The sequence below is a fragment of the Aotus nancymaae genome, unplaced genomic scaffold, assembly GCF_030222135.1.
Source record: "Aotus nancymaae isolate 86718 unplaced genomic scaffold, 86718_ANA_hifiasm-v0.15.2.pri h1tg000108l, whole genome shotgun sequence".
Lineage (NCBI taxonomy): Eukaryota > Metazoa > Chordata > Mammalia > Primates > Aotidae > Aotus > Aotus nancymaae.
In genome coordinates this window covers 43,780,434-43,805,490 of record NW_026988523.1, presented here as the reverse complement: position 1 = coordinate 43,805,490, position 25,057 = coordinate 43,780,434, and the positions used below count along the sequence as shown (strand labels likewise).

At 44.9% G+C, this 25,057-nt stretch overlaps 1 protein-coding gene across 1 annotated transcript in view; it reads left to right on the top strand.

Annotated features, from left to right (window-relative positions):
* The first annotated feature begins 1,248 nt into the window (after nt 1-1,248).
* The window catches only part of LMX1A (LIM homeobox transcription factor 1 alpha), a 153,106-nt gene continuing 129,297 nt past the window's right edge, over nt 1,249-25,057 (top strand). The window contains exons 1-3 of the mRNA XM_021676183.2: nt 1,249-1,400; nt 1,878-1,975; nt 4,143-4,329. Coding sequence (XP_021531858.1) covers nt 1,900-1,975; nt 4,143-4,329 — 263 coding nt within the window. The 5' untranslated portion in view covers nt 1,249-1,400; nt 1,878-1,899. The remainder of the gene's footprint in view (nt 1,401-1,877; nt 1,976-4,142; nt 4,330-25,057) is intronic.

Here is a 25,057-nt window from a genome sequence, read left to right as displayed (position 1 = left end):
AGCATCCACTTGGGGCCATGCAACATGCTTATCCCCTGGGATACACAGACGGATACCACCGTATTCCTGCCCCCGGAGGGGCTAAAGATCTGTCATTGTAAATTAAAGTTAGGAGGTGCAGAGAATTCACATTTCCCTCCAGATCCTTCGTTCCGCTAACAATGTCCCTTTACCTGATTTCCTGCTCAGTGCCATTGCATGTTCATCATCTGGGGGCAGATCCCACCTAGCGTCTCCCAGGAGCATGATTCTCAGGCCGTGGGCCCCATGGCCTCTGTACACCCCGTCAGTGAATGTGGTTCGAGCTTAAAGGAAGTTGGGAGGTTGCGAGAGCACTGGGGTGATGAGGGGTTTGGGGAGCTCGGAGCTGCTGGGCCCACAGCCACTGGTGCAAACGGCTTCTCGGCGCTTTCCCGGGTCTGGGTAAGGATTGCAGCGCTCTTATCACTGGCAGCAGTCGGAGAGCTGGGGGGGAATTGCCGCGTCCGTACCGCGGTCTAGGAGGCGCGGACATCTCCGCAAAGGCCCAGTCGGGGTGAGGGGCACTGGGGGGCGACTGGGCCAGACATCTCCGAGGTAACAGTTACACCTGGAGGGGAGGAAACTTAGCGTGTCCGAGACCTCCCAGAGGCGGAGGGGCGCAGCGGGCCGCGGCCATGAAGTGGCCTCGAAGCCAGGCTGGGAAAGGGAGCACCGCGGCCCCGCCACGGGACGCGCTGCCAGCCCCCCGCCCCGCGCACCCCACCCCCTCTCCGCCGCGCGCGCAGCGTCGCAGCCCCTGTCAGAAGCTGCAGGATCCGCCCCGGCGAAGCAGCGCCGACTCGCACCCAGGACCCCGGGCCTCTGCCTTCCCTCCTGGCCGCCGAGGAGCCAGAGACGCGGGCTGGCAGGACGTCCCGGGAAGGCCGGCCGCTCGCGACCAAGTCCCGGCCCGGCCCGGGCGCGCCGAGGAGCGGAGCCAGGGGCCGGCGTTCGCTCCGGCTCCCTCCCCGGCGCTCCGGAGCTGAGGGCGGCTCCTCCGGCTGCAGTCTCGGGGCGACGCCTTCCCGGGCCGGGCTTCCCGCAGCGCCCCGCAACTTCTCTCTGCTCCAGCGTCTGGGAGAGCTCGTCTGCCAGGTAAGGAAGGCTGCCGGTGCCTAGACCGCGCCTCGGGCGGGCGTGTTTCTGAAAGTTGATTTGAAACGCATCCAAGAGTGAGCCGGGCCAGCCGGGGCTCCTCCCCGAGGCGACTTCTTCGCTTCTGCAGACATTCCCTGCGCTGGCCGACCGGCGGGAGGACCTCCCTGCGCGCCCCGCACACCGGCTCCCGCGCGCCCCCGAGCAGAGCGCAGCGCCCGGAGTCTAGAAGCGGGAGGGACGCTCCCTGGGTCCCTTACGGTGCCCCTCCTCGACCCGGGCAGGTGAGGGCCGCAATGGGGCGGCCGAGACGCGGGATTGCAAGCCCCCTCGCGCCCAGGATTGCCTGGACCGGGTCGCGCGAGAGGGGGCACCCACTCTTCACTTGCCCATGATATCCCAGTAGCTGGGTTCCTGCAGAGACGTCCCGAGGGCCCACCTTCGTATAGGTTGGGGCGGAGTCGGACTCGGGATGGAAAACCTGGGGCTAGGGATGAAGGTGGGGGTGGGGGGGGGCAGGAGGAGAAACGCAGCTGGGGGGCGGAGGCCTAAGTACAAAACCCGTTGACTTCGAGTGAAATCAGATCAGTCAGAGCAGTTCGCTGTGACTGATCTCTCCTCCCACTCTACATTCTCTTGGCTGAACTCGACCCTCCAGGCTGATTCTGGTCGCCCTGGACACTCCCTCCCAGGAGTGCTGTGGCTGCGGGCGCCAAGTCCCAGCGGACACAGACGTCAGACTCATCGCTTCTCCTCTACAGGTCCTCTCGGCCCGGCCCGAACATGCTGGACGGCCTAAAGATGGAGGAGAACTTCCAGAGCGCGATCGACACCTCGGCCTCCTTCTCCTCGCTGCTGGGTGAGTGTCCAGGCGGTGCGTCCCGGGCGCACTCTCTTTCCGCTTGGCCCTGAGCTCTGGATCCCGGCTCTCTGGGACCCGATGCGCTATAGGGGAACTAGCGCCCCTCTTTCCTGTACTCAGTTGAGCCCCATCGCTATCTATCAGTCCTTGTGGGTCGTCCCTACCCAAATAAATCCAACAAGCCACCCCAGGCCTCACGCACCGGGCACCGAATTCCCCAAAGCCGCGAGGGGCGGGCGAGCTAGTTCGCAGGCGTCTGAGTGGCAAGTGATTAAAAATACCCAGGGCTGGATTTTCAATCTCGGAGCTAATCGACGTCTGATAAATGCCGCCCTCTTCTCGCGGCCCAGAGGCTATAGCATCGGAGACCCAAGGCCCGGAGCGTCCAAGTTCGAGGCGGCTTCTCTCCCCCACCAACTCCAGCCCCAATTTCATTCAGCCTTGGGCACAGCTGAGAGACTTTTCCGGGCCGGTGGGCAGCGCAGCGCGGGGATTAAACCGCGCGGCAGGGCCCTCGCCTCGGCGTTAATTAACTGGAGCTGGATGCCTGGTCCAGTGGGTCCCCCCAGCCCAACCCTACAACTCCTTTGCGGCGACCGCGGAGGAGCAGCGAGTCAGAGACCCCGGAAGAGTGTCCACACACGGGTCTTGCAGAGCTGAAGCCAGAGATTCTGGTTACGGCTCTCCCACCCACTCCGCCCTTGAAGCTTTTCAAGTGTGGGAATCCCGTGTTTTAAATTTTATAGCAGGGGGGATTTTTCGTTCTGTCATTTTAACCTCTTGCCCTTTCACTTGGAACCGCTAGAGCGGGATAAATGTGGAGGACTGGACAGTTCTGCTGGGGAAACGTATCCGGGGAGGAATCTCCCCACCCCCAACACCCCAGAGGAAACGAAATCACGTGCACTGAGCGCCCCTCTTCGAACTCCCCTTTCGGGAACTTTCGTACTGGCCCGGCCTGGGAGGAGAGCAGAGGCCAGAGCAGGCAGTACCCTGGCGGGCAGCGCGTGCGGATTTGTGTATATAGTGGGTGTCGCGTTTCGCTAGTGCCCTCCGTCCGGCCCACGTTCGCTCTCAACGGCCAGGTCGTAGCCCAGGACGCTGAGACCCTGCCGAAAGAAAATAGAATTGTTAAACTGAGATCTGTCTCGCTGCTTCTCCTGACCTTCCTCGTCCGCTCCCCAAAGCAGCCGGCCCCTCGAAAGGGGAGAGTGAGAAGAGCGTAGGCTGGAAATGGGGAGCGCAAGAGTGTTAGTACTGGAAGGACAAGGCCTTCTTTAAATAGCTGTGAAAAATGCCAATCAAGGTGGCCAAGCGTCACCCCCTGAACCACCTCTCCGCCCCCCCACCCAGTCTAAAGGAACAAAACACAGAAAGCCCAAAGGGTAGGAGAGAGTGGATTCCCGGCCTTTGCGGAGTCGCTTTGAGGCCCGTTTCGCCCCCATACCCGGCTGCCGAACGCGCTTGGTATTGGGTATGCCGGCCGGGACACTCCGCGGCCTGCTGCTTCCCCTAATTTTTTCCCCTGTCTCTATTTTGACGCTTCTTAGTTATGAAAAACCCATGTGCAATTTGCACCCCAGTCAAGAAGCAGCAGTTTGGGGATCATCGGTTTGAATAATGTTAGGTTTGCTTGGGAGCGAGACAGTATTTTTCTGTACCCCTCGGACTTTTTAGGAAGAAAAGAGAAAATTTAAAGTTTCCCCTCAAAAAATGGAACAGAGCTGCGTTTTAACAAAGAAAAAAATCCAAATTGTTCTTATGCATTCTCAGTTTTAGAAACAGTAGAGACAGGCATAGTGATTTAATAATTAATTTCAACGTAATAAACCTGATAGCATAAATTTGTATGTAATTTAATCTTAGAGGATGTGCGCAGGTTGGCGAGCGCACCTGGGTATGTTTGATAATTAAAGGCCAATTATTGATTTCTGCGCCCTTTCCCGCTAGGAATTAAACCTTCTCACCTAGTCCTCGTTTATTAGACAAGCCACTTGGTTTGATTTTTTCCGAATCTCAGCTTGGTTGATTCAGTAGGGGCTCCCTGGGATGGGGGCCGCTGGGAAAATCCATGGGGTGAAGGGATCAGGAGCGGGTCCCGGCCAGGTTTGGCAGGGTCGACCCGCCCGGGCCGCTCACTCGCGAACGTCTGTTGTGGCCACAGGCAGAGCAGTGAGCCCCAAGTCTGTCTGCGAGGGCTGTCAGCGGGTCATCTTGGACAGATTTCTGCTGCGGCTCAACGACAGCTTCTGGCATGAGCAGTGCGTGCAGTGCGCCTCCTGCAAAGAGCCCCTGGAGACCACCTGCTTCTACCGGGACAAGAAGCTCTACTGCAAATATGACTACGAGAAGTAAGTGGCCGCGCCCCCGCAGCGCTCCCCACGCACCGGCACCAGCGCGCGCCCAGGACTCTGTCCTCCCTTTCCCTAGTCCTCTTCTGGACGGCCCGAGAGGCACGCCCAGCGACGCAGAACTTCCCTCCGGTCCATCCTGCACTTTACCCTTCCCGGGAAGGTGGTAGGGGAGAGAGATCCGTGCGGGTGCGAGCAAGAGGGCCGAGTCTCGCAGAAGTGGGCGCCATGTCTCCTCCACGGTCCACTTGCCTAGTTTCTAGTCCTCCCAGGCCCCTTCCTCCGACTCGGCTGTTCCCAGAGGCCACTCTTTGTGAGCCTTGGGATCCCTCAGGCCTGCTCTCTCCAAGCTGGTCTCTCCCTTTTACCGGGGTGCCATGCGGGTTGCCAGTGACCCCAAGTCTCCTTGCTGGTTCCCACCCCTTCTTACGCAGGTGTCCGCGCCAGTCTCGCTCTTGTGCCGGGCGGGAAGACTGTACTGACCCCCCAGCGTCTGTCCCCTGTGTCCTGTGAGCGTTTTCAGATCGGGTGTGTTCGCTGGAGTCCGGACAGTTTGGGCTCGGAAATGGCGCTGCTGCCACTCGGAGCTCAGCGCACAGCCCGTTCGCCCTTTGCCTGTAGCCTTCGCTCTTTTCTCCAGAACCCTCTGACGCAGGGGCTTTTAGGACAGTAGTTGGGGGCTGAACTGAAGCCTTCTCCTTCAGCCTGTGCCTCCGCCCTATTCAGGTGTGGATATGCTCTTCTGCCACGGAGCGGGTTCAGTTCCCTCCTGTCCACACGAACGTTCTGGGATGTTTACAGGAGAACTGGGAGGCAGGCATTTAAGAAAGTGAATGTTTCGAACCTAGATTTTTCTAACACCAAAGCCTGGATGAGGCCAGGAAGTGGGAGGTAGAAGAACTTCCTTATTCTCTCCGGGCATGCCTGGAGGAGCGTAGGAGATGTAAAGAGAGGGAACGGGCTTTCCTTGCGAAATGTTTAATTAATAAGGGTATTGGCTTCGCAGGGCTTTGGAAATGACTGAAGAAGAGTGGCTGATCCGGAGGTCTCTGTTTTTGTGCTTTAGGACTGGTGTGGGTTGACTGCGTGTACGCGCGCGTGCAGGCGCAGAATTCTGCATTTGTCACTGGTGAATGAAAGGGACAGCATTACATGAGGATAATCAAAGGAGGGTTAGCATGAGTGAAAAGCAGTTCTATCATGTTATTAAAAACAGACAATGAAAGGGGCTGAGCGGGAGAAGTCTCAGTATAATAAAAAGCACTGAGAATAAACAGAAGTATTTTCTTTTCCTGTTGTCTGGGGCTATGCAAGTTTAAAAAATTGACAGTGATCGGACCCTGTGACCACACAAAAAATTACTTCTGCCACTCTGCTTTTTTGCCCTAAAATGATTGAATTTTACCCCCATGTGGAGAGAGTACTAGGCATTTTCTTTTTTTTGTGTGTGTCGTTTTGAAAAGACAATAGCTTGGCTTTTTTTAGAACTAAAAAAAATGTGCTTCAATTTGGATGAGTTTGACAATATGCAAATATATAAAGAAGTGAAAACTCCTTATGACCACTTATGAAATGACATTATGGTTAACATTTTTGAAAGAAGATATGCCTGTCTCTATTCTGGTTGTCTGTTTATTGACATGGTGTCTGAGTGAAAAGTGTAATTTTTAGGTAGTTAAATGGATTTTGCCGACACAACTTCAAGTATCACCTTTGAATGAAGCTTCTGGCTGATTGCTCGCTTTTTTCTCTCTCGCTTTTCATGGAAAGATTTTGGTATTGTGTAGACTCAATCTTTAACTTTCTGCTTATAGATTACTGAAATGTCCACATACTTCAGGCACAACACTAGCAAATTCACAAGTATTGGAGCTTAGGAAAGGATTTGGGTTGTGAATTTCTATTCTGTTTGTTAAAAAAAAAATCACGAATCAAAGAAGGCTTAAGGGTCAACACAGCTGTCTGGCCAGTCAAATCTTCTTTAAGGAAGTCAGGCTGTGTCAAGAGGAGAAGAAACAGTTGTTGTAAAGTACTTAACACAACAATGTCCCTTCCATTTCAGCCCTCCAGGTTTGGCGCGGTTTGGGCTGATTAACCCAGGAGGGTCAGTTCTCTTCTCACAAAGCTATTTCTGCAAAGGGAAAATTGCAGGGATCAACTTGCCAGCTGTTAGCCAGAACCTAGAAGACTTTACAGAGGGATGTGAGCTACATTGTTCAGAGAGGTGCTGACGTTTCAGTGAAGGATTTTAATTTTAATTTTAAAATATTTTTGGAACCACAGATTTAGAAAATCGAGTTCTTGTCCTCTTTAGCTCATGGCACCATATCAGTACTGATCTGTGCTTAGCCCATCAATTGCTTGTTAGATTAATTTATTCCTTTTAAAAATTCTTTTTTTCTCTTCTCTATCCCCCATCCCAATCATATTCTTCTTCCAATAAAATAGGGTTTTCACATATTTGATAATCTTAATGGTCTTAGTTTGCATGGTGGTCCCTGTAGGAGAAAAAGGAGAGGGATTTTTGTTTGTGTGTGTGTAAAAAAAAAAAAAAAAAGGCTCAGGACCAACTTGTGTATTCTGTAAGCTTTTATGGAGCTCATATACGCAAGACAGTAGGCTAGATGAGGAGGGGACAATGAGAAGAAGTCTCAGCGCCTGCCTTCAGGAGGCTTACAGCGCAGCAGTTTTTCTGTCTGTGTTGTCCTGGCCATCAGGTATTTCTCACAGTCTTTTTCCATTTAGAGTGCAGGACTAGGTATCGCACAGAAGCTCTCTGGAATGACCAGATATTTATCCTCCAGAGGGAATAGAGCTCAATTTTAGACAATAGTCCTGAAGCAATTACAAAGAGCATTTTCCTCTTTAAAGAATACATTTGTAAAAATAGCTTTGCTTTTTTTTTTTTTTCCCTTGGTGGATCTCTGAAAAATGTGAGGCCCAAACAAAGAAAATGGGAAGGAAATGAGGTGAAAGTTAAGTGGCAAGACAACGTTGATGGTAAATTATGGAGCATTTAATAAAAAACGAATATGCAGGCAGTGCCTTGGTTTCAAAAATTCATGAAATTCAAATACTATTTCTACATACTTAAATGAAAGAATATATAGGGAATGCACAGTTTTCAGTGACAACCATAAGCATAATATTAGCAAAGCAAGTTTATCAAGTTTATCTTAGCCATCTGTATGTGCATTTCTGGCTGTTGGGCAGTTTTGCATTTGACTTATTAGCTGTCTGTCTACGGTGTTAGGCAACCAGTTAAAAAGTTAAAATTTCATTCTCTCAACTAGTTATCACACCTTCACAGTGTCAAACACCAGGTTTTTCTAATTAAAAGAATAGAATTGACAGTGGCGTCTTGCACACACAACTGTTCGTCAGAAGACTTCAGGATGTTTTATTAAGTATTTGTCTCATATACTGTGATGACAGTAGGAATAATTTATCTTCTGATTACCCCAAAAAACTAAGCATTTAAGGTGAGAGTGTAGAACACTGATTTATTAACATATAGAAATTAAGAACTGAAGGCTGTCTTTGTTGTTTATGACATGTCAACATGGAAAAATTGCTAGTCTGGTGGGATGACAACATTTACACAATTGATGGAGCTGTACCATGTCATATAAAACATGAGGATCCATAGGTGTAGATGTTTTAAAAGTGACTTCAACTGTCTTCAATGTTTCTGAAAGTCAGCGAACAACCAAAATATTTTCCAGCCTATGGGACTTCTATTTACATAACTGTTGTTCCCGATTTAACTGAGTCCTCTATGCTCTGGTTAGTTTGGAGTTTTCCCTGAATTTGTTCCAAACAAATACTGCAGTTGGACTTCAGTCTGAGACAGAAGAGACTGCTGAATAATGGGAATGTGGTAATACAATAGATAATTAAGCCTTCTGGAAGGGATACCACAGTTAAATCAAGTTTTTATTGTTTCTCTCATGTGCCTGGCTTTGTGGGTCAGGCAGGGCCCTCTGCCCTCACGTATGAAGTTTACCACGACCCCTCGGATTGCTCTGGACATCCTAGGAGCAGTGCGGGATAGTATTGCTGTCATCGGGGCTGTTCTCACAACATCATAACTCCCCACATGTCAGCAAATCACAGGCCTTGGGAAGCCTTTCCTCAGAGAGCCAGTGGATGTTTTCTTCCCTTTCTTTTGGAGCAGACCGATTTTCCAAAGAAAGGGACTGAAAGGGGGAAAGTGGCTGTCACACTTAGAGCTTTCTCTGCTTCTTTCTTTGGACCTGCTGCTGGGCAGCCCCGAGGTGAAAGCGACTTAGGTAATGATATCTATTAGGATCAGTAATGAACTAATTCTGCATTTTATCAAGAGGTGTGTGTGTGTGTGTGTGTAGGAATTAGTTTGGTTTTATTACTGTGACGTTACTTGGAGATCAAAATTGGGCATGCAGTTACTCATGAAAGGAGCCCTCGAATGAAATTACAGAGGCAATTGTTGCAGTTTTGCTTTACTTTACCTTCTGTTGGCCCCACTCCTGGCACAACAAAATTTCAGGAATATAAAAATCAAACACAGCTAGGCAATAAACTGGTGTCTGTGTTAAATTGCAGGGGGTTTAGCTCGGCACAAGCACCATCCATGGGCTGTGGCTGTGTTTGTGCAGGCGCTTAATCTCTCTCTCTCTCTTTTTAATTTTAGAGGGTGATTGGAAACATTCCTTGCTCAGAGGTGTTTTCTCTTTTTATATGTATTGGTCCCTGGGTAAGACTTTCTTGGAATCTAAGGCTTAAAATTTTGAAATAAAATTAGGTGGCAGGAGTAGATATTAATAGTATTCTGGGAATTAAAATACTAGATATGAACATTCCTTTTTAGAGTAGGCTTATGGGATTCTTTTGATCCTTACATAAATGGAACACATTTTTAAAAGTTATTTATTCAGTCTGGTTTTAAATAGCACATCTACCTGGCTAGGAAGTAGCTTTTGATATTCAGACCTTAGTGACAATAACTTTCTTGATCATTCATAGTTCTCGTGCTTTCTGCTTTCATTTTTCCTATTTCTAATTGTTAATCAAAAGACCGTTACTGGTTTCAGGGAGGCGTCTTCATTATTGCGTTTTAATTCTGCGAAGGTTTTTGGGGATAGTGAGCAGGGACTTTTCTCTAATGAGAACAATTCCAGTTATTTCATTATCAGCTGATATTTATTTTATAGTCAAAGAAATTATTTGGGTCATAGTGTTTAGGAGGGAGAAAATAGACAAGGGTTTAAAATACTCATGATCAGAAATTTACTAAAGCATTTTAGAATAAATGCATATTACAAAATGTCATTGTTGAATTTTATCAGATTCAAAATAACCAATACTGAATGTTATGATCTTGGTTATTAAGTACAGTTGTACAACACTGGAAAATGAATTATGAGGAAAAAATGCAATCACATCCCCAAGAGAAAGATTTAAAAATCATTTCTGCCTTAATTCTGAAATTTTAGATCTACTTCAGTGTTTTTCAATTTTCTTTCTTTTTTTAAACATTTTTTTCCTGACGTGGATTTGTAAATGCTCTTTCACATCTTCAGAGAGAAGTTCTTGTATAAGCCACTTAGAGGGTGAGATAGAAAGTTGGGGGCTGGATGGGGTGAGGTGTGTGTCTCCCGCCCTCTGCATAGAAGCAGAAAGTCTCCTATGTGGGAGGGCCCAGCCCTATTTCCAACATGCCTGAGACTTCCTCTTAGGAATGATCTATATGTTTCTCTTAAAAAGTCTCTTAGGAACGTTAGGACAGTCACTGCCAGTGGCGTTTTCAGATTTGACTTGGGGAAGTTGGTAATTTTAAGAGCAGAGTGTAGAAAAGGTTCTGGAGCAAATATCAGAGAGGACAGAGAAAAGATGCCTTTTTCCCCTTCGGGTCCCTTTAGAAGGGCCTGTTTTCTGAAAGAGAGACTCTGGCTTGGTACCCCATAGGATTAACATTTCCTCCTTAGTGTCCTTTGACTAGTGTGATGTGAGGTGTTTTAGTCATTTTATCACAACTAAACTTAGTTACGTTATCGCTGACTCATGTCAACTGCAGCTTCGTGTCTCCTTGTCATATATCAAATAAAATCTGGTCAACCATTTTGCTAAAATGAAGCGAACACCCCCCAAATGTCAAATTGTTATTTTAGTAAAGCACAATTATCTGTCTATATTTTTAACCAAGATGAAATTAATAAAATTGCTATGGCCCTGGTGTTAATTAACGGGAGGATTAGAGCTATATCGGCTAAAAAGGAGGTGTAAACACTGTAATCTTGCTACATGTTTGTTTTCACACTACTGAAAATAAATAAAATGAGACTTAGGATAGGGATTAAGTTTCTTTTGGCATTAGACAGCAGATGCAACTGGAATGCGGCAGAAACCCTGAAGTGTTAGTGAAGACGTTATGTAAGGAAGAAAACTGTGGCCCTCCGTCGGTTTCCTACCCTGTGGGTATACTTGGTCCCATCACAAATAGCCCCATCTGGGTAGTTAAAAAAGGATTTTGAAAGCCTACCTCTGTGCTGTTCTTTACAGTGGGGAAACAAGGCAGCCAGTCATCTGCAGAGCTTGTCGCCTTGCTGCCATGCACAGATTAACTAGAATTTAATGAAACGATTGCCAGATTCCCCATTATTGCACCATAATGTCATAACAACTAAAAATACAAAGTGGACCATGCTTTTCCTAGTCCTCTAACTGAAGTCACATGAAAGAGTTTGCTGTCTTCCAACCTTTCAAGATTCCAGTTTGGGGATCCTATTTTTGGATAACAGCAAATATGTCTGGCTTTTCTGACTCTCTGGGCCTCCAGTGTCTCCTCACACCAATAGATCAATCTGTGTTTCATTATTATTGTTGTATAATAGAGTGATAGATCGAGCGACCTGTCTCTGAGAGCTATCTGGGCACTATGGACTGGATTGCCTTATCCTACAGATCCAGTTAAACTCCATCTGTATTAACAATATCTTAAGTGTCCAGCCTTGCTAGGAATGGACCACATGCTGTATCTAGACTTCACATCTGCCTCTGTCCCCTTCTTCCTCCCCTATACCCTGTGGAATTCTATTAACTTGACTCTTGCAAGCATCCATCAGATGTTCTTAAACTCCATTTCATCAACTGCCTCATTTTTTGCCCAAACTATTTTTGTGGACTGTTAATGCACTTTTGATTTTCTAATTAGCCATTTATTTATTTAGTAGAGACGGAGTGTTGCTATGTTGCTCAGGCTGGTCTTGAACTTTTGACCTCAAAGTGATTCTCCCACCTTAACCTCCCAAAGTGCAGGGATTATAGGCATGAACTACTGCACCTGGCCTAATTAGCCTTTTAGATGCACAAAATAATAGTCAAGTGCCCACTCAGTTGGGTGGGCCTCAGGCAAATGGATGGTGAGTCGTGTAACTCTCAGGTTTGTGTGATCCCATGACCATTACTCTTTGGGCAACCATTTAGGGGCCCCTAAAAACCTTTCTGACTGTGGCTGGCACCTTAGTGGATGCTGGATTATTATGTCCTGCTATTGCAGGTGGGTGTGTTTCGGTGGGTGAGAGAAGTACCTGAATCTGATGCTGTCATCAATCAACCAGGAGAAAGTCATTTGGCCAGAAGCCTGGTTAGCATTCGGTGGGATGTAAACATGTCACTCTTTCTCAGCTCTTGGCTCCTTCTCTGTACATCACACTTCTCCAGTCTGGAAAGAAACACCCTACGTCTCTTGAGCACCAGGTTCTACTGCTGCGATGAGAAGAGCTCTTTGGAGCAGCTTCCTCTCCTAATTCCATCCTGCCCCTTCGGTTGCACAGCAGCCACGCCTGGACTCACAATTCTATTGCCTCCTCCCTATCAAGCCTCAGGAATCTTTAAAAGGACTTTTCGAAACAAAACAAAACACCCCCTCCTGAACTCCAGATTAGCCTCTTAAGCTCATTAAAGTTCCTTTAAATACCAAAATGTTGGGCTCCTGGGGACTATCCCCCCAAACCATATTTTCATTCTTAACATTGTTGTCATTCACTGTGCAGCAGATTAAGGCCAGCTCCCTCTGGGCCCAGAAATAGGCCCCCTGTCTCTGCGGGAGGGTCCGAATATGTCTTTGTTTGAGCACCCGACAGCCTGAGCCTGAGTGGGAGCTGATGCCAGCTTGGCCTGGGGCCCCCAGCTCCAGGAGGGGAAGAGGTTGATGTCTCTCCTGAGCATGGGGCCCAGGAAAGGGAATGGGCATTTGAGAGGAGAAGGTGTGAGTTTTGCAGTTTCACAAGCTTGGCAGTCATTGGGTCCTATACCAGTCGTTGGAGAGAATCAGGAATAGGCGAGTGCTCTGATGGCTTGGATTTAAAGAGCTGTCCTGGCCCTAGAGAATCAGGGTGGCTTTAGGAGCCTTTGAGAAACACTAAAGCCTAGTTTCTGTGCATCCCCCAGGCATTCCTGGTCCGTCACAGTACACTGGCGGATTTTTATGGACACACCTGCCTTTTGCCTAACATCTCTTCCCTTATTTCAGCCTCCTTTCCAAAGAGCTTTCTTAATAACATCCCGCCTCTTCCCTGTCATTTCAGGCTTCCTTCTCTAAAGCTGGCTCTTGGGTTTTGACAGTGGAACAAACCCTTTTAAACGTAACCGTCTAGAGTTTCCCTCCCTGCTCCTGGCTCCCTGCCCGCTCTTTCTCCTCTTGCTCTTCCTCACATTGTGGCAGGGATTCCCATCGTGCGTGTGTTCTCCGGTAATGACAGCCACCATCTTCACAGCGATGCAGGCACAGCTCTTCAGAGAACAAACCAGTTGGCAGTGCCGGGAGGTAGACTCTGGAAACCCAGAAGGGAAGAACATCCCGGGAGACCCCTCTACCTCTTTTTGGCTGGAGTTTTGCTTGCACCCTTCTTTCCCCTGGTGCTCTGTGCACCTTGAATTTCTGGATTCAACCACAGCACTTGTTTTTCTAAGCCCCATTTTCAGAATCTCAGCTTGGCTGTGCCTTCTTCCTTGTCTCATGCTCTGAACCCATCTTGTGACCTTTTATGTTTCATATTACTTTGTGCTCAGGCTAGAGCTGGCTCTTACCTAGCTGCCAAATCGGGATGATGTTATGAAATAATTCACATTGGGATGGACAAGATAATGTTCTATTCTTCTGAAGATACTTTTTAACTGGAAGAGTGTTCAGTCAAATGAATGACTATCTTAGGGTAGAATTTTAGGCTCTAGATTGGAGCCACTAGTGGAGGAGATATTTTGTGCAAATAATGCTTTGTAGGAGGCTTCCCTGTTTATCTATATGGACGTCTGGCCAGTATTATGTGCCCATTTGTTTTTCTTCTTGGTTTTATTTTCTTTATGCTTTGTCTTTGGTTGAGATCTTACATTTCAAAAACCCATGTTCATAGATGGAAGGGGATAGATAGGTGGGTATGAGTGGTTTGGACACGGCATAGCTCTCTCCATTACCGAAAAAATAATTTGAAACACGTCTTATTGTCAACAGATGTCTAAGCCATGGTTTCCTCATCTATACAATAGAATGTAAGAATAATAACCTCATAAGGTTAATGAGAGAATTAAATAAGATAATGAACCTGAAAGGCCTTCTGGAAAAATATAGAGTACTCTACATGATGGGGTATTATTATTATTATTTATATATAAGCAAAAGCTTATACATAGTATTTGAAGCTGTGTGTGATAAGCCAAGACACTGTAGTCGTTAAGAGCATAGACTCAGGAGCCAGAGTACCTGGGATCAAATCCTTGTCCTGCTGTTCCTTAGCTGTGTTACCACGGGCAAGGGTCTACTTTCTCTGTGCCCATCTCTTCTCTCTAAAACAGGGATAGTGATAGTATCAACCTCAAAGAGTCACCTTTGTTTAATATTTGAAATGCATGCAGATCAATGCTTGGCTCACAGAAGATGCTGTAAAATGATGCGTTGAAAAAATGTATCCTTTTCAATTTTCGAAGAACCTTCACATATATTATCTCTATTGATTCTCACAACAGTTTTAAAAGTTAGATAAGGAGAGGTTTTGGTTTTCTCCTCCTGCATTTTATAGCTGAGGAAATAAAGGCTCAGAGAAGTTAACAACTTGTCCAAGGTCACGCTGTTGGGGGAAGAGAGAAGCTGGGACGCTGTCCCCAGCCTCTAACTCCTGGTGCAATGGCCTTTCCACTAAATCACACCATCTGCTGCTTGAATTCTGGTGTTCACACCCCAGTGAGATCACAATTCTCAGTTTGTCCTGTTGAACCAGCTCTTGGAAAACAAGTCCCCACCTGCTAGATACTTGAGCTTTAAGGCAGCCTCCTGATGGTCAGCTGTTTGTAGTATTCTGTGGTTTTAAAGGAAGTTTTTAGGATTTGGGGATTGACTCTGTGTGTATGAGAAATCAGCTTATGTACAATCATTGCTCTTGTTTGCCAAACTCCTTCACACCCACAAAGCTGTCCTAGACCATCCTTTCCTATCTCACACCATCCACATTGGTCTCTATTGCCCCTCTAGCATATAGCATAGCTATTCTTCCCCCCAGCCCCCAGAAGAAGGACAAAAAGGCAGGATTTGCTTTCTCTCCAGCTCCAAGGGTTTGCTATTGGTGACTTGTCCTGGGAGCTTGTCTGTACATTTGGCAGCAGAACTGTTGAATATCAGATCCGGAGCTTCCAGCATAACTTCCACTGGGACCAGCCGGCAGCTGTCCATCCATTCCTTGCATAACCCCTTTCCAAGTTTTCTTCTGAACTGTGTTGTATTTTCAAACAAGTCTCAGCCTTAGCTAGAAAAGATCCCACGGTGCCCCCAATGGAGGCTGATTTCCAGAACTGTTGACATCTCTCTTGTTTGTTACTTGGCCTGGCTGGATCAAAAAGTGATAATGGAATTTCAGTTTTTAAGGAAATTGAATATTTCTGTATTGTATTATTTCTCTTACCATTGCTGAAATTTATTCTCTTAAAACTAGCTCTAGTTCATTTTGGAGAGATGAAATGTATTTCTGAATTTAATCTTTGTAAACTGGTTTTTAATGAAACTAGAGATTTCAGGTAACACATGAGCAACTGGAATGCACTTTACCTAGTTGCATGTGGAATTTTCTAATTTAGAGTTAAATAGACTCTTATAAATAGTTGGTTTATTAATTAAATCATTCATTTAATCATCAAACATCCTTATTAAATTTCTGTATGTGTCAGGTATGTAAAAATGAATAAAACACTGATTCACTAAAGGTCTAGCAAAGACTGTTTAGACGTGTAAATTAAGCAGATGCTTGAAAAAAGAGTAACATTATTATTATTATAATTTTTTGAGATGGAGTCTTGCTCTGTTGCCCAGGCTGGAGTGCAATGGCGCGATCTCAGCTCACTGCAACCTCTGCCTCCCAGGTTCAAGTGATTCTCCTGCCTCAGCCCCCTGAGTAGCTGGGATTACAGGCGTGTGCCACCATGACTGGCTATTTTTTGTATTTTTAGTATAGATGGTGTTTCATTATGTAGGTCAGGCTGGTCTCGAACTCCTGACCTTGTGATCTGCCCACCTTGGGCTCCCAAAGTGCTAGTATTACAGGCGTGAGCCACTGTGCCTGGCAACATTATTTTAAGAAAGGCATGGCCACAGGCATAGAGAACCACTTTATCTAAATTCCTTGGTTCTGTATGACCATGTGCTATTCATCATCTTCAAAGTGTTTATTACAACTTGAATATATATATATATATATATATGTGTGTATATATATTCCAATAAAGCAACTATATGTGTATGGTCTGTATGTCACTACACCATCAGCTCCATTAAGGAAGACACTTCTAGTTTTGGTTTTGTTCTATAACCCCTTCATCTCTATAATCTTGCATACTATTCAGCAAATACATGTTGGTTAAATAGATAAATTAATCATGTGACCTGCTTGGGGTTGTTTAAAAAGCTTCATGGAAAAGGTGACATGTTAAATGGCTCTTGGAGGATCAGTGGGAATGTAGGAAAAGGGGAGAGGATGGAGAATTCCAAGTGGAGGAATAAACATGTTCAAATGGATGGAGTTCTGAAAAGAAAGTGTGCTAGCCGCTGTAGTCACTGTTCATGGGCATGGTGGTGCCACAATGTCAAGTGCATTTATGGAATGGCTGGTTGTGGACTGCAAAATCATGCCAAGTGGCTAGGAGTGTTGTGTAACGTGCAAAAAACTTTCAGCTTCATCCTGTGATTAGTAGGCAGCCAGCAGAGATTTCTAAGCATGGAATATTGTGGCCATACTTATTTTCTGGAAAGGTAATTCTGGTGGCAAACTGGGGCACTGGTAGGAGCCTGGGTAGAGACTGGCAGAGACCACTTAGACAGTTGTTGCTATAGTCTAGACAAGAGATAATAAGGATATAAATGAAGGTGAGACATTGGGAATGAAGAGAACAAACATAACCAAGAAAATATTCCTGACGTGGGGTAAGTTGGACTTCATGACTTTTGACTGAGGAAAGGGGTGATAAAGAGAGAAGATTTGAAGATGATCTAGAAGGGACAAGGGGGACTGTCATGTCAGTATCCGATAGAGGGAATTTAAGAAGTGAGCAGGAGACAGGCAGAAGCGGATAATGACAGTGACTATGAACATCCTATGCTAAGTTACTGGCGAGACAGTCAGGTGGAGATGTCCAGGAGGCAGTTGTGAAAGAAGATCTGGAAACTAGTCAGGGCACGAAGTTTTGGGATACGTTGTCACATAAATGTGAGAAGAGGAGAATGCCCAAGCGTGTACTACATGGAAAGAGAGCCTAGGAGGACTTTGTGGGGAACACCAGAATTCAAAGAGCTTTGGGAGAATCTGTAATGAGATGGCACAGAGGCAGGGAGAACACCGGAGTGAGTGGAGTTCTGGAAGACAGGGCAGTAGTAGGGAATTTCAAGAAGTAGGGCTGCCTGTTTGCCCTTATCAAGAGTAGTTTTGGCCAGTTACAGTGGCTCATGCCTGTAATCCCAGCACTTTGGGAGGCTGAGATGGGTGGATCACTTGAGTCCCGGAGTTTGAGACAAGCTTGGGCAATGTAGTGAGACCTCATCTCTAAAAAAATAAAAATAAAAACAGTCAGATGTGGTGGCACGTGTCTGTGGTCCCAGCTACTTGGGATGCTGAGGTGGGAGAATGGCTAGAGCTCAGGAGTTCGAGGCTGCGATGAACCATTGCACTTCATCACCACTGCACTCCAGCCTGGGCAACAGAGCAAGACCCTGTCTCAAAAAACCAAACAAACTAGGTTTGCTAGAGGCATAGAGGGGACAGGGCAGCATTTTATACCATAGAAAGGTTATACAGTAGAAAGAAGTTGGAGAAATGGGGGAGTGATGTGGCCACTCTTTCAAGAAGATGGGTAGTGAAAAAAAGATGAGGGGAAAAGATAGCACTTGGGGTAGAGATAGAATGAAGGGAAGGTGCTTTAGGATGAGCTAGTTTTGAACCTGCTTGATGGCTAAGGTGAGTTTAGCCAGGGGAGGAAGGAAGTTGAAGATCTAGGAGAGAGAGAGCATTTATTTGATAGAGGAGAAGCCTGGGGAAGGGTCAGGGACACGTCTGGGGCACAGGTTCTGCCCCTGTTTTGCTCCTTCCCAACCATCCCTTCCCTTTGTTCTTTTGCACATTTCCCTGTGGATTGGTTGGAACCGATCACTGCAGGGCAGGGGCTGGTAGAGGTGGGTCTGCTTTCCTTCACTCCTCAAGGCCTCTCAGTAGGTGAGAGCTTCCCATAGAGCTGCTTTGCCAATGTGTCCCTGGGTTATGGGCCTGGGAATGGCACTAGAGTGAGGCTCCCAACTATCTCCTTCTTCTTCAGATAACCAGTCATCTCAGTGAGTGGCTCACTTGCCTGACTTCTGTTTGCTTTTGTTCCTGATCCATGCAGAACTCTATTGCGATTGTCTGAAGTAAACCTCCATATGGCCAATTCCCCAAGACAGGTCTACAAGCCTCCCCAGGCCAGGAACCAGTTGGCTGTGCCTATGGGCATGCCTGTCAGTTGAAGAGCTTTTGCTTTCTGTGATGCTTGGGAGGACTCTCAAAACAAGGGAGTTCAGGGTATGGGTACCATCTTCCTTGTTGACCAGACTGCAGTGACGCAGTCTGTACCCAGCTATCACTGTTTTGTAGTGTTATCCACTTGGCTGATTCATATATTTCCTTCCCCAGACTGGAGAGTAGGGTGACTAGTGGGTAAAAGTGGGTTTTCAGAATCTTTGAGCTTTAATTCTGTCTTTGCCTCTGCTTTGGCTGGGTGGGCCTGGGCAAATCATCAAACCTCTTTGAGATGATCCCATTTAATTGCAGTGCCTTTACCTGGAGCTCTCCGAGGTGTGGAACATGCTCATAAACTGCCTGATGTGTGCAGTGGTGGAGAGTTAATTGTTTTGACAGGAAGAGGGAGAGCAGTGTGTGGTTAGGTGGGAATACTTTCCTAGGTCTAGGGCTGTCATACCCATGTAGCTATAGAAAAGAAACAGTGACAAGGTCATAAGTGGCCAGACCTCTGAGCTTTGAAGGGAATTAAACTGAACTTGGGGCTACTAAGGAAGTCAAGTATTTTCCAATGGCTCCGCTTCTGTGGGCAGTAAATTCAGTGGAAAATATATTAGTGATGGGTTATTTGATATCATAGACATCCAACTGATTCATGGAATGGATTTTTCTACTTGTCAACGGTTTGTTAGACCTTAGTTTGGACTGAGCTCAATAGGGCTAGAAGGGAGACTTGGGTAGAGAACTGTAATACAAATTGCAATACTTAATGATGTATTATTTTTCAATTTCCTTGTTGACAGTTAAAGAGCAAGGGCCAAATGAAATGCACTCTTTTAAATGGCAACATGGACACAGTGGGATTGTTGGAAAGCCATTAGTAGCCAAACCTAGTTAATATCAGCTCAGGTAAATGCTCTGCATCACTGGCCCCTTTCCCCCAACTCAATTATTAAAGGATTAAAGGACTTTCCCGATGAACTCCCTTAAAAGTTTAATGATGTACAGTATTGCAGAGGTCAGACTGTTATGATGAAGTGACTTCAGCTTTGCCCTGACATTGCTGGCTAATCAGAGAGAAAGAAGGTTCTGAAGCTCACATTACCTGTAATGTGGTAAGACCCACCGTCAATAAAGTCACATGCTGTGGAATCCAGGGGAGCTCATATTCCTGACTTTTACCAGATTGTGCTGATTTCTGGGGACAACACGGAGGGAGAACATGTTCTGCTGGTAGCCTTCCAATTAGTGTGGCATCTGTCCAGATAGTACTTATTTGTTCTTAGAGTTCAATAGTGTTTTTAAGGGATGCTAATGGAGAAAGACGTATCCCAGACCTTGGTTTGATGTTTAATTGTGCATAAGGGGTGAATCAGTCCTCAATGGCTGCTGGCAACCATCTTAAACATAGAACATGTACTTTGAGTTGTTGTTTTTGGGGTAGTAACACACACACACACACACACACACACACACTCTGTCCGCTAATATAATTGATGATATGCCTATGTGGGGTCAGTGGACAAGGTCAAAGCTGTAGCCTCTGGTAAACCAAAACTGAGTCAATGCCTCTTGGTGTCTTTGGGGACCCAACTTATATCCTTAGACTCAGGAGCACCAAGAGGTAAATAACGGAGCTAACCAGCCACAAGCAAGCTATTTTAAAATCCAAGGACATCTGCTGTGGGGAATGCAGTCAGGGGTGAAGATGGCACTTCTGGATGAGTGGCATCTGTGTTACCAAGTCTCCATGGCAAGAGATGATGGACATCATGCGACCCTTATTAGTGAGTCACTTAGCATTGAGAAGCCCCAGATTTCGAGGATCATTTCTAATTTTAAAGCCCTTTTGGATATAGGATCTACTATTTGTTCTTTGTTTTGTAAAACCCATTTCTATTTGGTTGTTTTAGAGTTGGAGTTCAGATTATTGTTTTTCATGCATGGTTGCTTTTCAATTTTCCTTCAAAAGGTGAATCCATTGTGACTCAGTATCTTTTCTCTATGCTCTGAAATTCCCATTTAACTAAAGATATTGTTATGTTTAGAACAAGATTTTAGAATTGTGGTCTTAACCCTCAGTTTTAGCTTGACAAATAAATTTTAATTAATTTATTTTGTCTAGTAATACTTATTGAGCAACTACTATGTAGGAGGCATTGTTACAGTTACTTGGGATACAGCAGTGATTATATTCTAGATGGAAAGAAAGAAAATAAGCAAAATGTATATTTCTCCAGATACCCGGAAGTTTGACTCCTCCCTCGTGTGTACTAAATGTCCATATTCTCCTACTCTGACCACCTATTTGATCTTGCAACCCACTCCTACTCTTCCTATCTTCCCATAATTTCTGTATAGTGTCTCTTTTCCCAGACCACTAAGTATCTTCCAGAATGTGCTGTAGTTTATTTATTTAGTATTTAAATACGTTGTTTGTTCTCCCCATCAAATTGTAATCTCCATGAATGCAAGAATTATTGCTTTGCTCACAGTTCTGATGCCTGGAATAGGATAGGCATTAGGTTGTTGAGGAAGGTCTGGAGTAATTGAACGCGAGAGTGAATGAAAGTGAAGGCAGAAGGATGATTCCAAGATATTCCCCCTGAGCTGCGTGTGTGGTGATGCCCTGTGCTGAGATACCAACGATGTAGGTGGAGGGGTTGGAGTAGGGGTGTGGAGCAGCAAAGCTTTTCTTGGATGTGGACAAATAATATTCTGCTTCTTAGCACCATTATTTTATTTCTTAAAAACATGGCCAGGCGCGGTGGCTCACGCCTGTAATCCCAGCACTTTGGGAGGCCGAGGTGGGCGGATCACGAGGTCAAGTGATAGAGACCATCCTGGCCAACATGGTGAAACCCCGTCTCTACTAAAAATACAAAAAAAATTAGCTGGGCATGGTGGCACGTGCCTGTAGTCCCAGCTCCTCGGGAGGCTGAGGCAGGAAAATTGCTTGAACCTGGGAGGCAGAGTTTGCAGTGAGCTGAGATCCTGCCACTGCACTCCAGTCTGGCTCCTGGCGACGGAGTGAGACTCTGTCTCAAAAAAAAAAAAAAAAAAAAAAAAACATACTCAGAGACCAAAAAGGAAGGGGAAGTGTAAAGAGGCAAGCAGGTGAAAAATCCAGTGATCCTGATATTTGCCAACTCTCTTTGAAAAGCATGCCTGTTTGTGTCTGTTTCTGGGGAATAGGGTCCCTAGATTTGATTAGTTATTGGAAGCGCCCTGTGATCCTGAAATGATTAAAGTTTAGTGATCTGGAAGAAAGGAAAAATATTAAGTATTAGGCACATTCTAACAAGGAAATAACATTGTGAGAATGAAGGACAGGAAGATGCATAGAGACCCCCCAACCGCTACCCTGCCCCCGACAACAGGGACATGGGTTCAAATCCCAGCTCTGTTAACCTCTGAGGAATCTCTATCCTTATTTCTAAAAGGCAGGCACTATCTATTTACATGTGTTTCAGGGATTAAAGGTTATATATGTTACAAAGCATTTAGTAAAGATCCTCAGTAAGTGGAACTAATTATACTAATAATTTACTAGGCAATGTTTAGCAATACCAACCAGTTGCAGATTAGGCTCACGTGGGCAATTTTATTCTCCTACCAGTGGTTTGTTTCTTTCATTACCTTTAAACCTTAGCATAACTTTTTGGAAGAATTCTCCGTGGATATACCTAATATTTTAAAAGGATGTAAAAGCTGACAGATTGCCTCGTAAACTAAAAACATACATCAGATTCAAGAAAGAAAAATCAAGAAGAAATACTCTGTTTGAGAACAGGAGCTTCAAATAGAAGATAAAATATACTTACCCTTGTTGGTTTATGCAAACTGACTGATGAGCTTAAACTGTGGTCATCCAGTATTTATTTGTTACATTAATCCCAAACTGAAAAATAATTAGCAAATTTGTTAAGGAGGCTTCTGTTTACCTTTCTTTGCTAATTGTGATCATTTGTTGGTAACCGAATGTTGAACTGTGTTCCACTGACTTGATTATAGCTGTCAGGAGGGAAATAATGTACTTGAATTTCACAAATGTGTGTGAACTTTATACATCTTGTATTTAAGAGAGGCTCACCCTCTCAGAAAGTATGCATAATGACAAGACTTACTGAGTTATTGATTATCCTTTATAAACAAGACCACAAAATGCTCCCTAATTCATCAATTTGTTAATATTAGTTTAGTGAATGGACATACACTAAAATTTTCAAATGTATCTTTAACAATTAATTTATGCATGCATTATGTATTTTCACTTTTAGAAGAGTTTAAAGTCTTTGAAGTTTTATTTTTGAAGGAAATTATAATAGTTTCTTTCAACCCTTTTAAGAAGGTACCATGCAATATTGAAAGCTTAAAAGACAGGAAGATCATATTTTAAGTAAACAAAACAAATTATTCCTAATTTGTAATCCTATTCTCTGTCTTTTCATTTCAGAACCCAAACTAATTTACATAGAAATATTTTCTTCCAAATTTGAATGTACAGTAAACCTCTTAACAAAGGGGTGGTGTTACAGTAACGTAATTCAAGGTAAAAAAAAAAAATTCAGTACTCGTGGGAAGAATTACTGCATCAGGGAATGCTCTAGGATGAGAGTTTCCTCCCTGGCCAGCCTTGCAAGGTGACTCTAGACCTCCTGAGACTGCCTGAGGTGGGCTATAGCTCCCAGGTACAGTGGCCAGAGACTGGACATTCCTGGAGGGCTTCTGTCTTTCTCTCAGCAGATCGAGAGGCTGGTGTTGGGTCCCTGAGAGAGACCTCTTTGCTTAGCTTGCCGCGCTAATGCCTCTTCAGTTATAGACGTGCTAGGTGTAAAGAAGAGTGAAGTTCCTCTCAATTCCTTTCATGGCCAGGACAACATTAGCATAAAAAGAGTTTCATTTAAGCCACACGGCACAGTACTTAGCTTTCCTCATAATTAATCATGTGATTATTTATGTTTAGTTTTGAAATAATGGAAGGGTATGTGAGAGTCAGACCTGATTTGAAACTTGTTGTTTATTAGTTGTGTGACCTCGGATGGGTATTTGTTATCTCTATGCCTCAGTTTCTTCACATTTAAAGTTAGATGATATGTTACCAACCTCAAAAGAATGTTTTGAGTTTTAAATGAGATGATGAATGTAAATAACTTAAAACTTACTGTTATTAAGTTGATGATGAGTTAAAACTTAACTCATCATTATCATCATCGGCATTATGGAATTGGAGACAGCTGTGATTGTACTGCTAGAATATTCTGTGTCTATTTATTTTTGCTTGTGCCTTTTCAACTGGATTGCAAGCTGGTTAGTTGATCTGTCGAGCAATCCATTGATTGCTTTGTTCATATCATTTGTGGGTCAGTCGTCAGTCTCATGTAAATGACTTGTACTAACTCAGTCTTGGGTTAGTGGTGCAGCTGTTTTGTGTGTCTTGACCCAGATCTCTCTGTGTGAGTCCATTTATCTATCATTAGGTACTCTTCACCTATGTCTTTGCCAGTCACTGTGTTTACTTTTCCTTATCTTTCCTTTCCTTAGCTTGGTTCTCATTTGACAACCACCTGTGACATAAATTGATTAGTATGTCCCATATTAGTATGTCACGTGGCACATACTAATCAATATATGTCACAGGTGGTTGTCAAACGAGACATTCTATGCAAAGGTGCTTCAAATCTGTAGAAAGCCCTAAAGCTGTGAGTTTTTATGAATATTTAAGATTCATAGACAATCTCCATAAGGGATATTAGAAAACACCTCATCTAACTGCTTCTTTTTGGAACAAGAAGCCCAAGATCCAGGGAGGTCATCGTTATTATTGAACCTGGTGTTTTCATTGTGTGTGTGTGTGTGCATGTTTGTGTGTGTGCATGTGTGTTTGTGTGTATGCATGTGTGTGTGTATAAACAATGTCCTTGGGCTTCAAGAACTATAAAATATTTCGGAGGGTGAAGATGTATAAAAATGAAATGTAGAGAACAAATGATTTTATCATTTAGAGAAAAACTATGGAAGAGACAGTGAATGCAATGGGAAATTTAAAAAAAATTTAAATTCAAATTTAAAAGAGGGAGATTGATGCTGTTCAAAACTTGGAGTAACACCATAAGAAAAGTGGCCTTGAGTGAATCCCTGAAGGATAAAAAGTAAATGTAGAGAAGAAAAGGAAGGCAGCCCAGGCAGAGGTAAGAATAAAGGCTCAGCGAGCCTAGGAAAACAGACACTGTATCATGTAATCATCGCCATAATCTCATTGGAGATAACGAAACTGAGGCTCCGAGAGGCCAAGTGATGCTCCCAATGCCACATGGTTTCTGAGTGGCGTAGATGGGAGTGAGGCTCAGGTTTTCTAGTGGCAAGTCCAGTGCTCTTTGCACTGTGTCACAGCTGCTTTCTGTGTAAGACAAAGCCCTGGAGATACTGTCTGCTTCACCAGGCTGTGTGGAAAGGTTATGCCAACTCTTTCCATGAAAATTTAAATGCAGACAGCTCTGGGATAGTTCTGTTGCTGAGAAGATAGGTTTAAGTCACTGTCTAAGAATAAGTGGAGTGATTTTTCTGAACACAATTACCCCAAAACTCCATCTTATTACTTGATTGAATGAATGTTGTTGAGAAACAAAATAAGCAATCATGGATGTGTTTGTTTGATAAATTTTCTTTTCTACAACTTCTTCTGGGTCTGGGCACATATTAGTTTGACTATTAATTATTGTAAT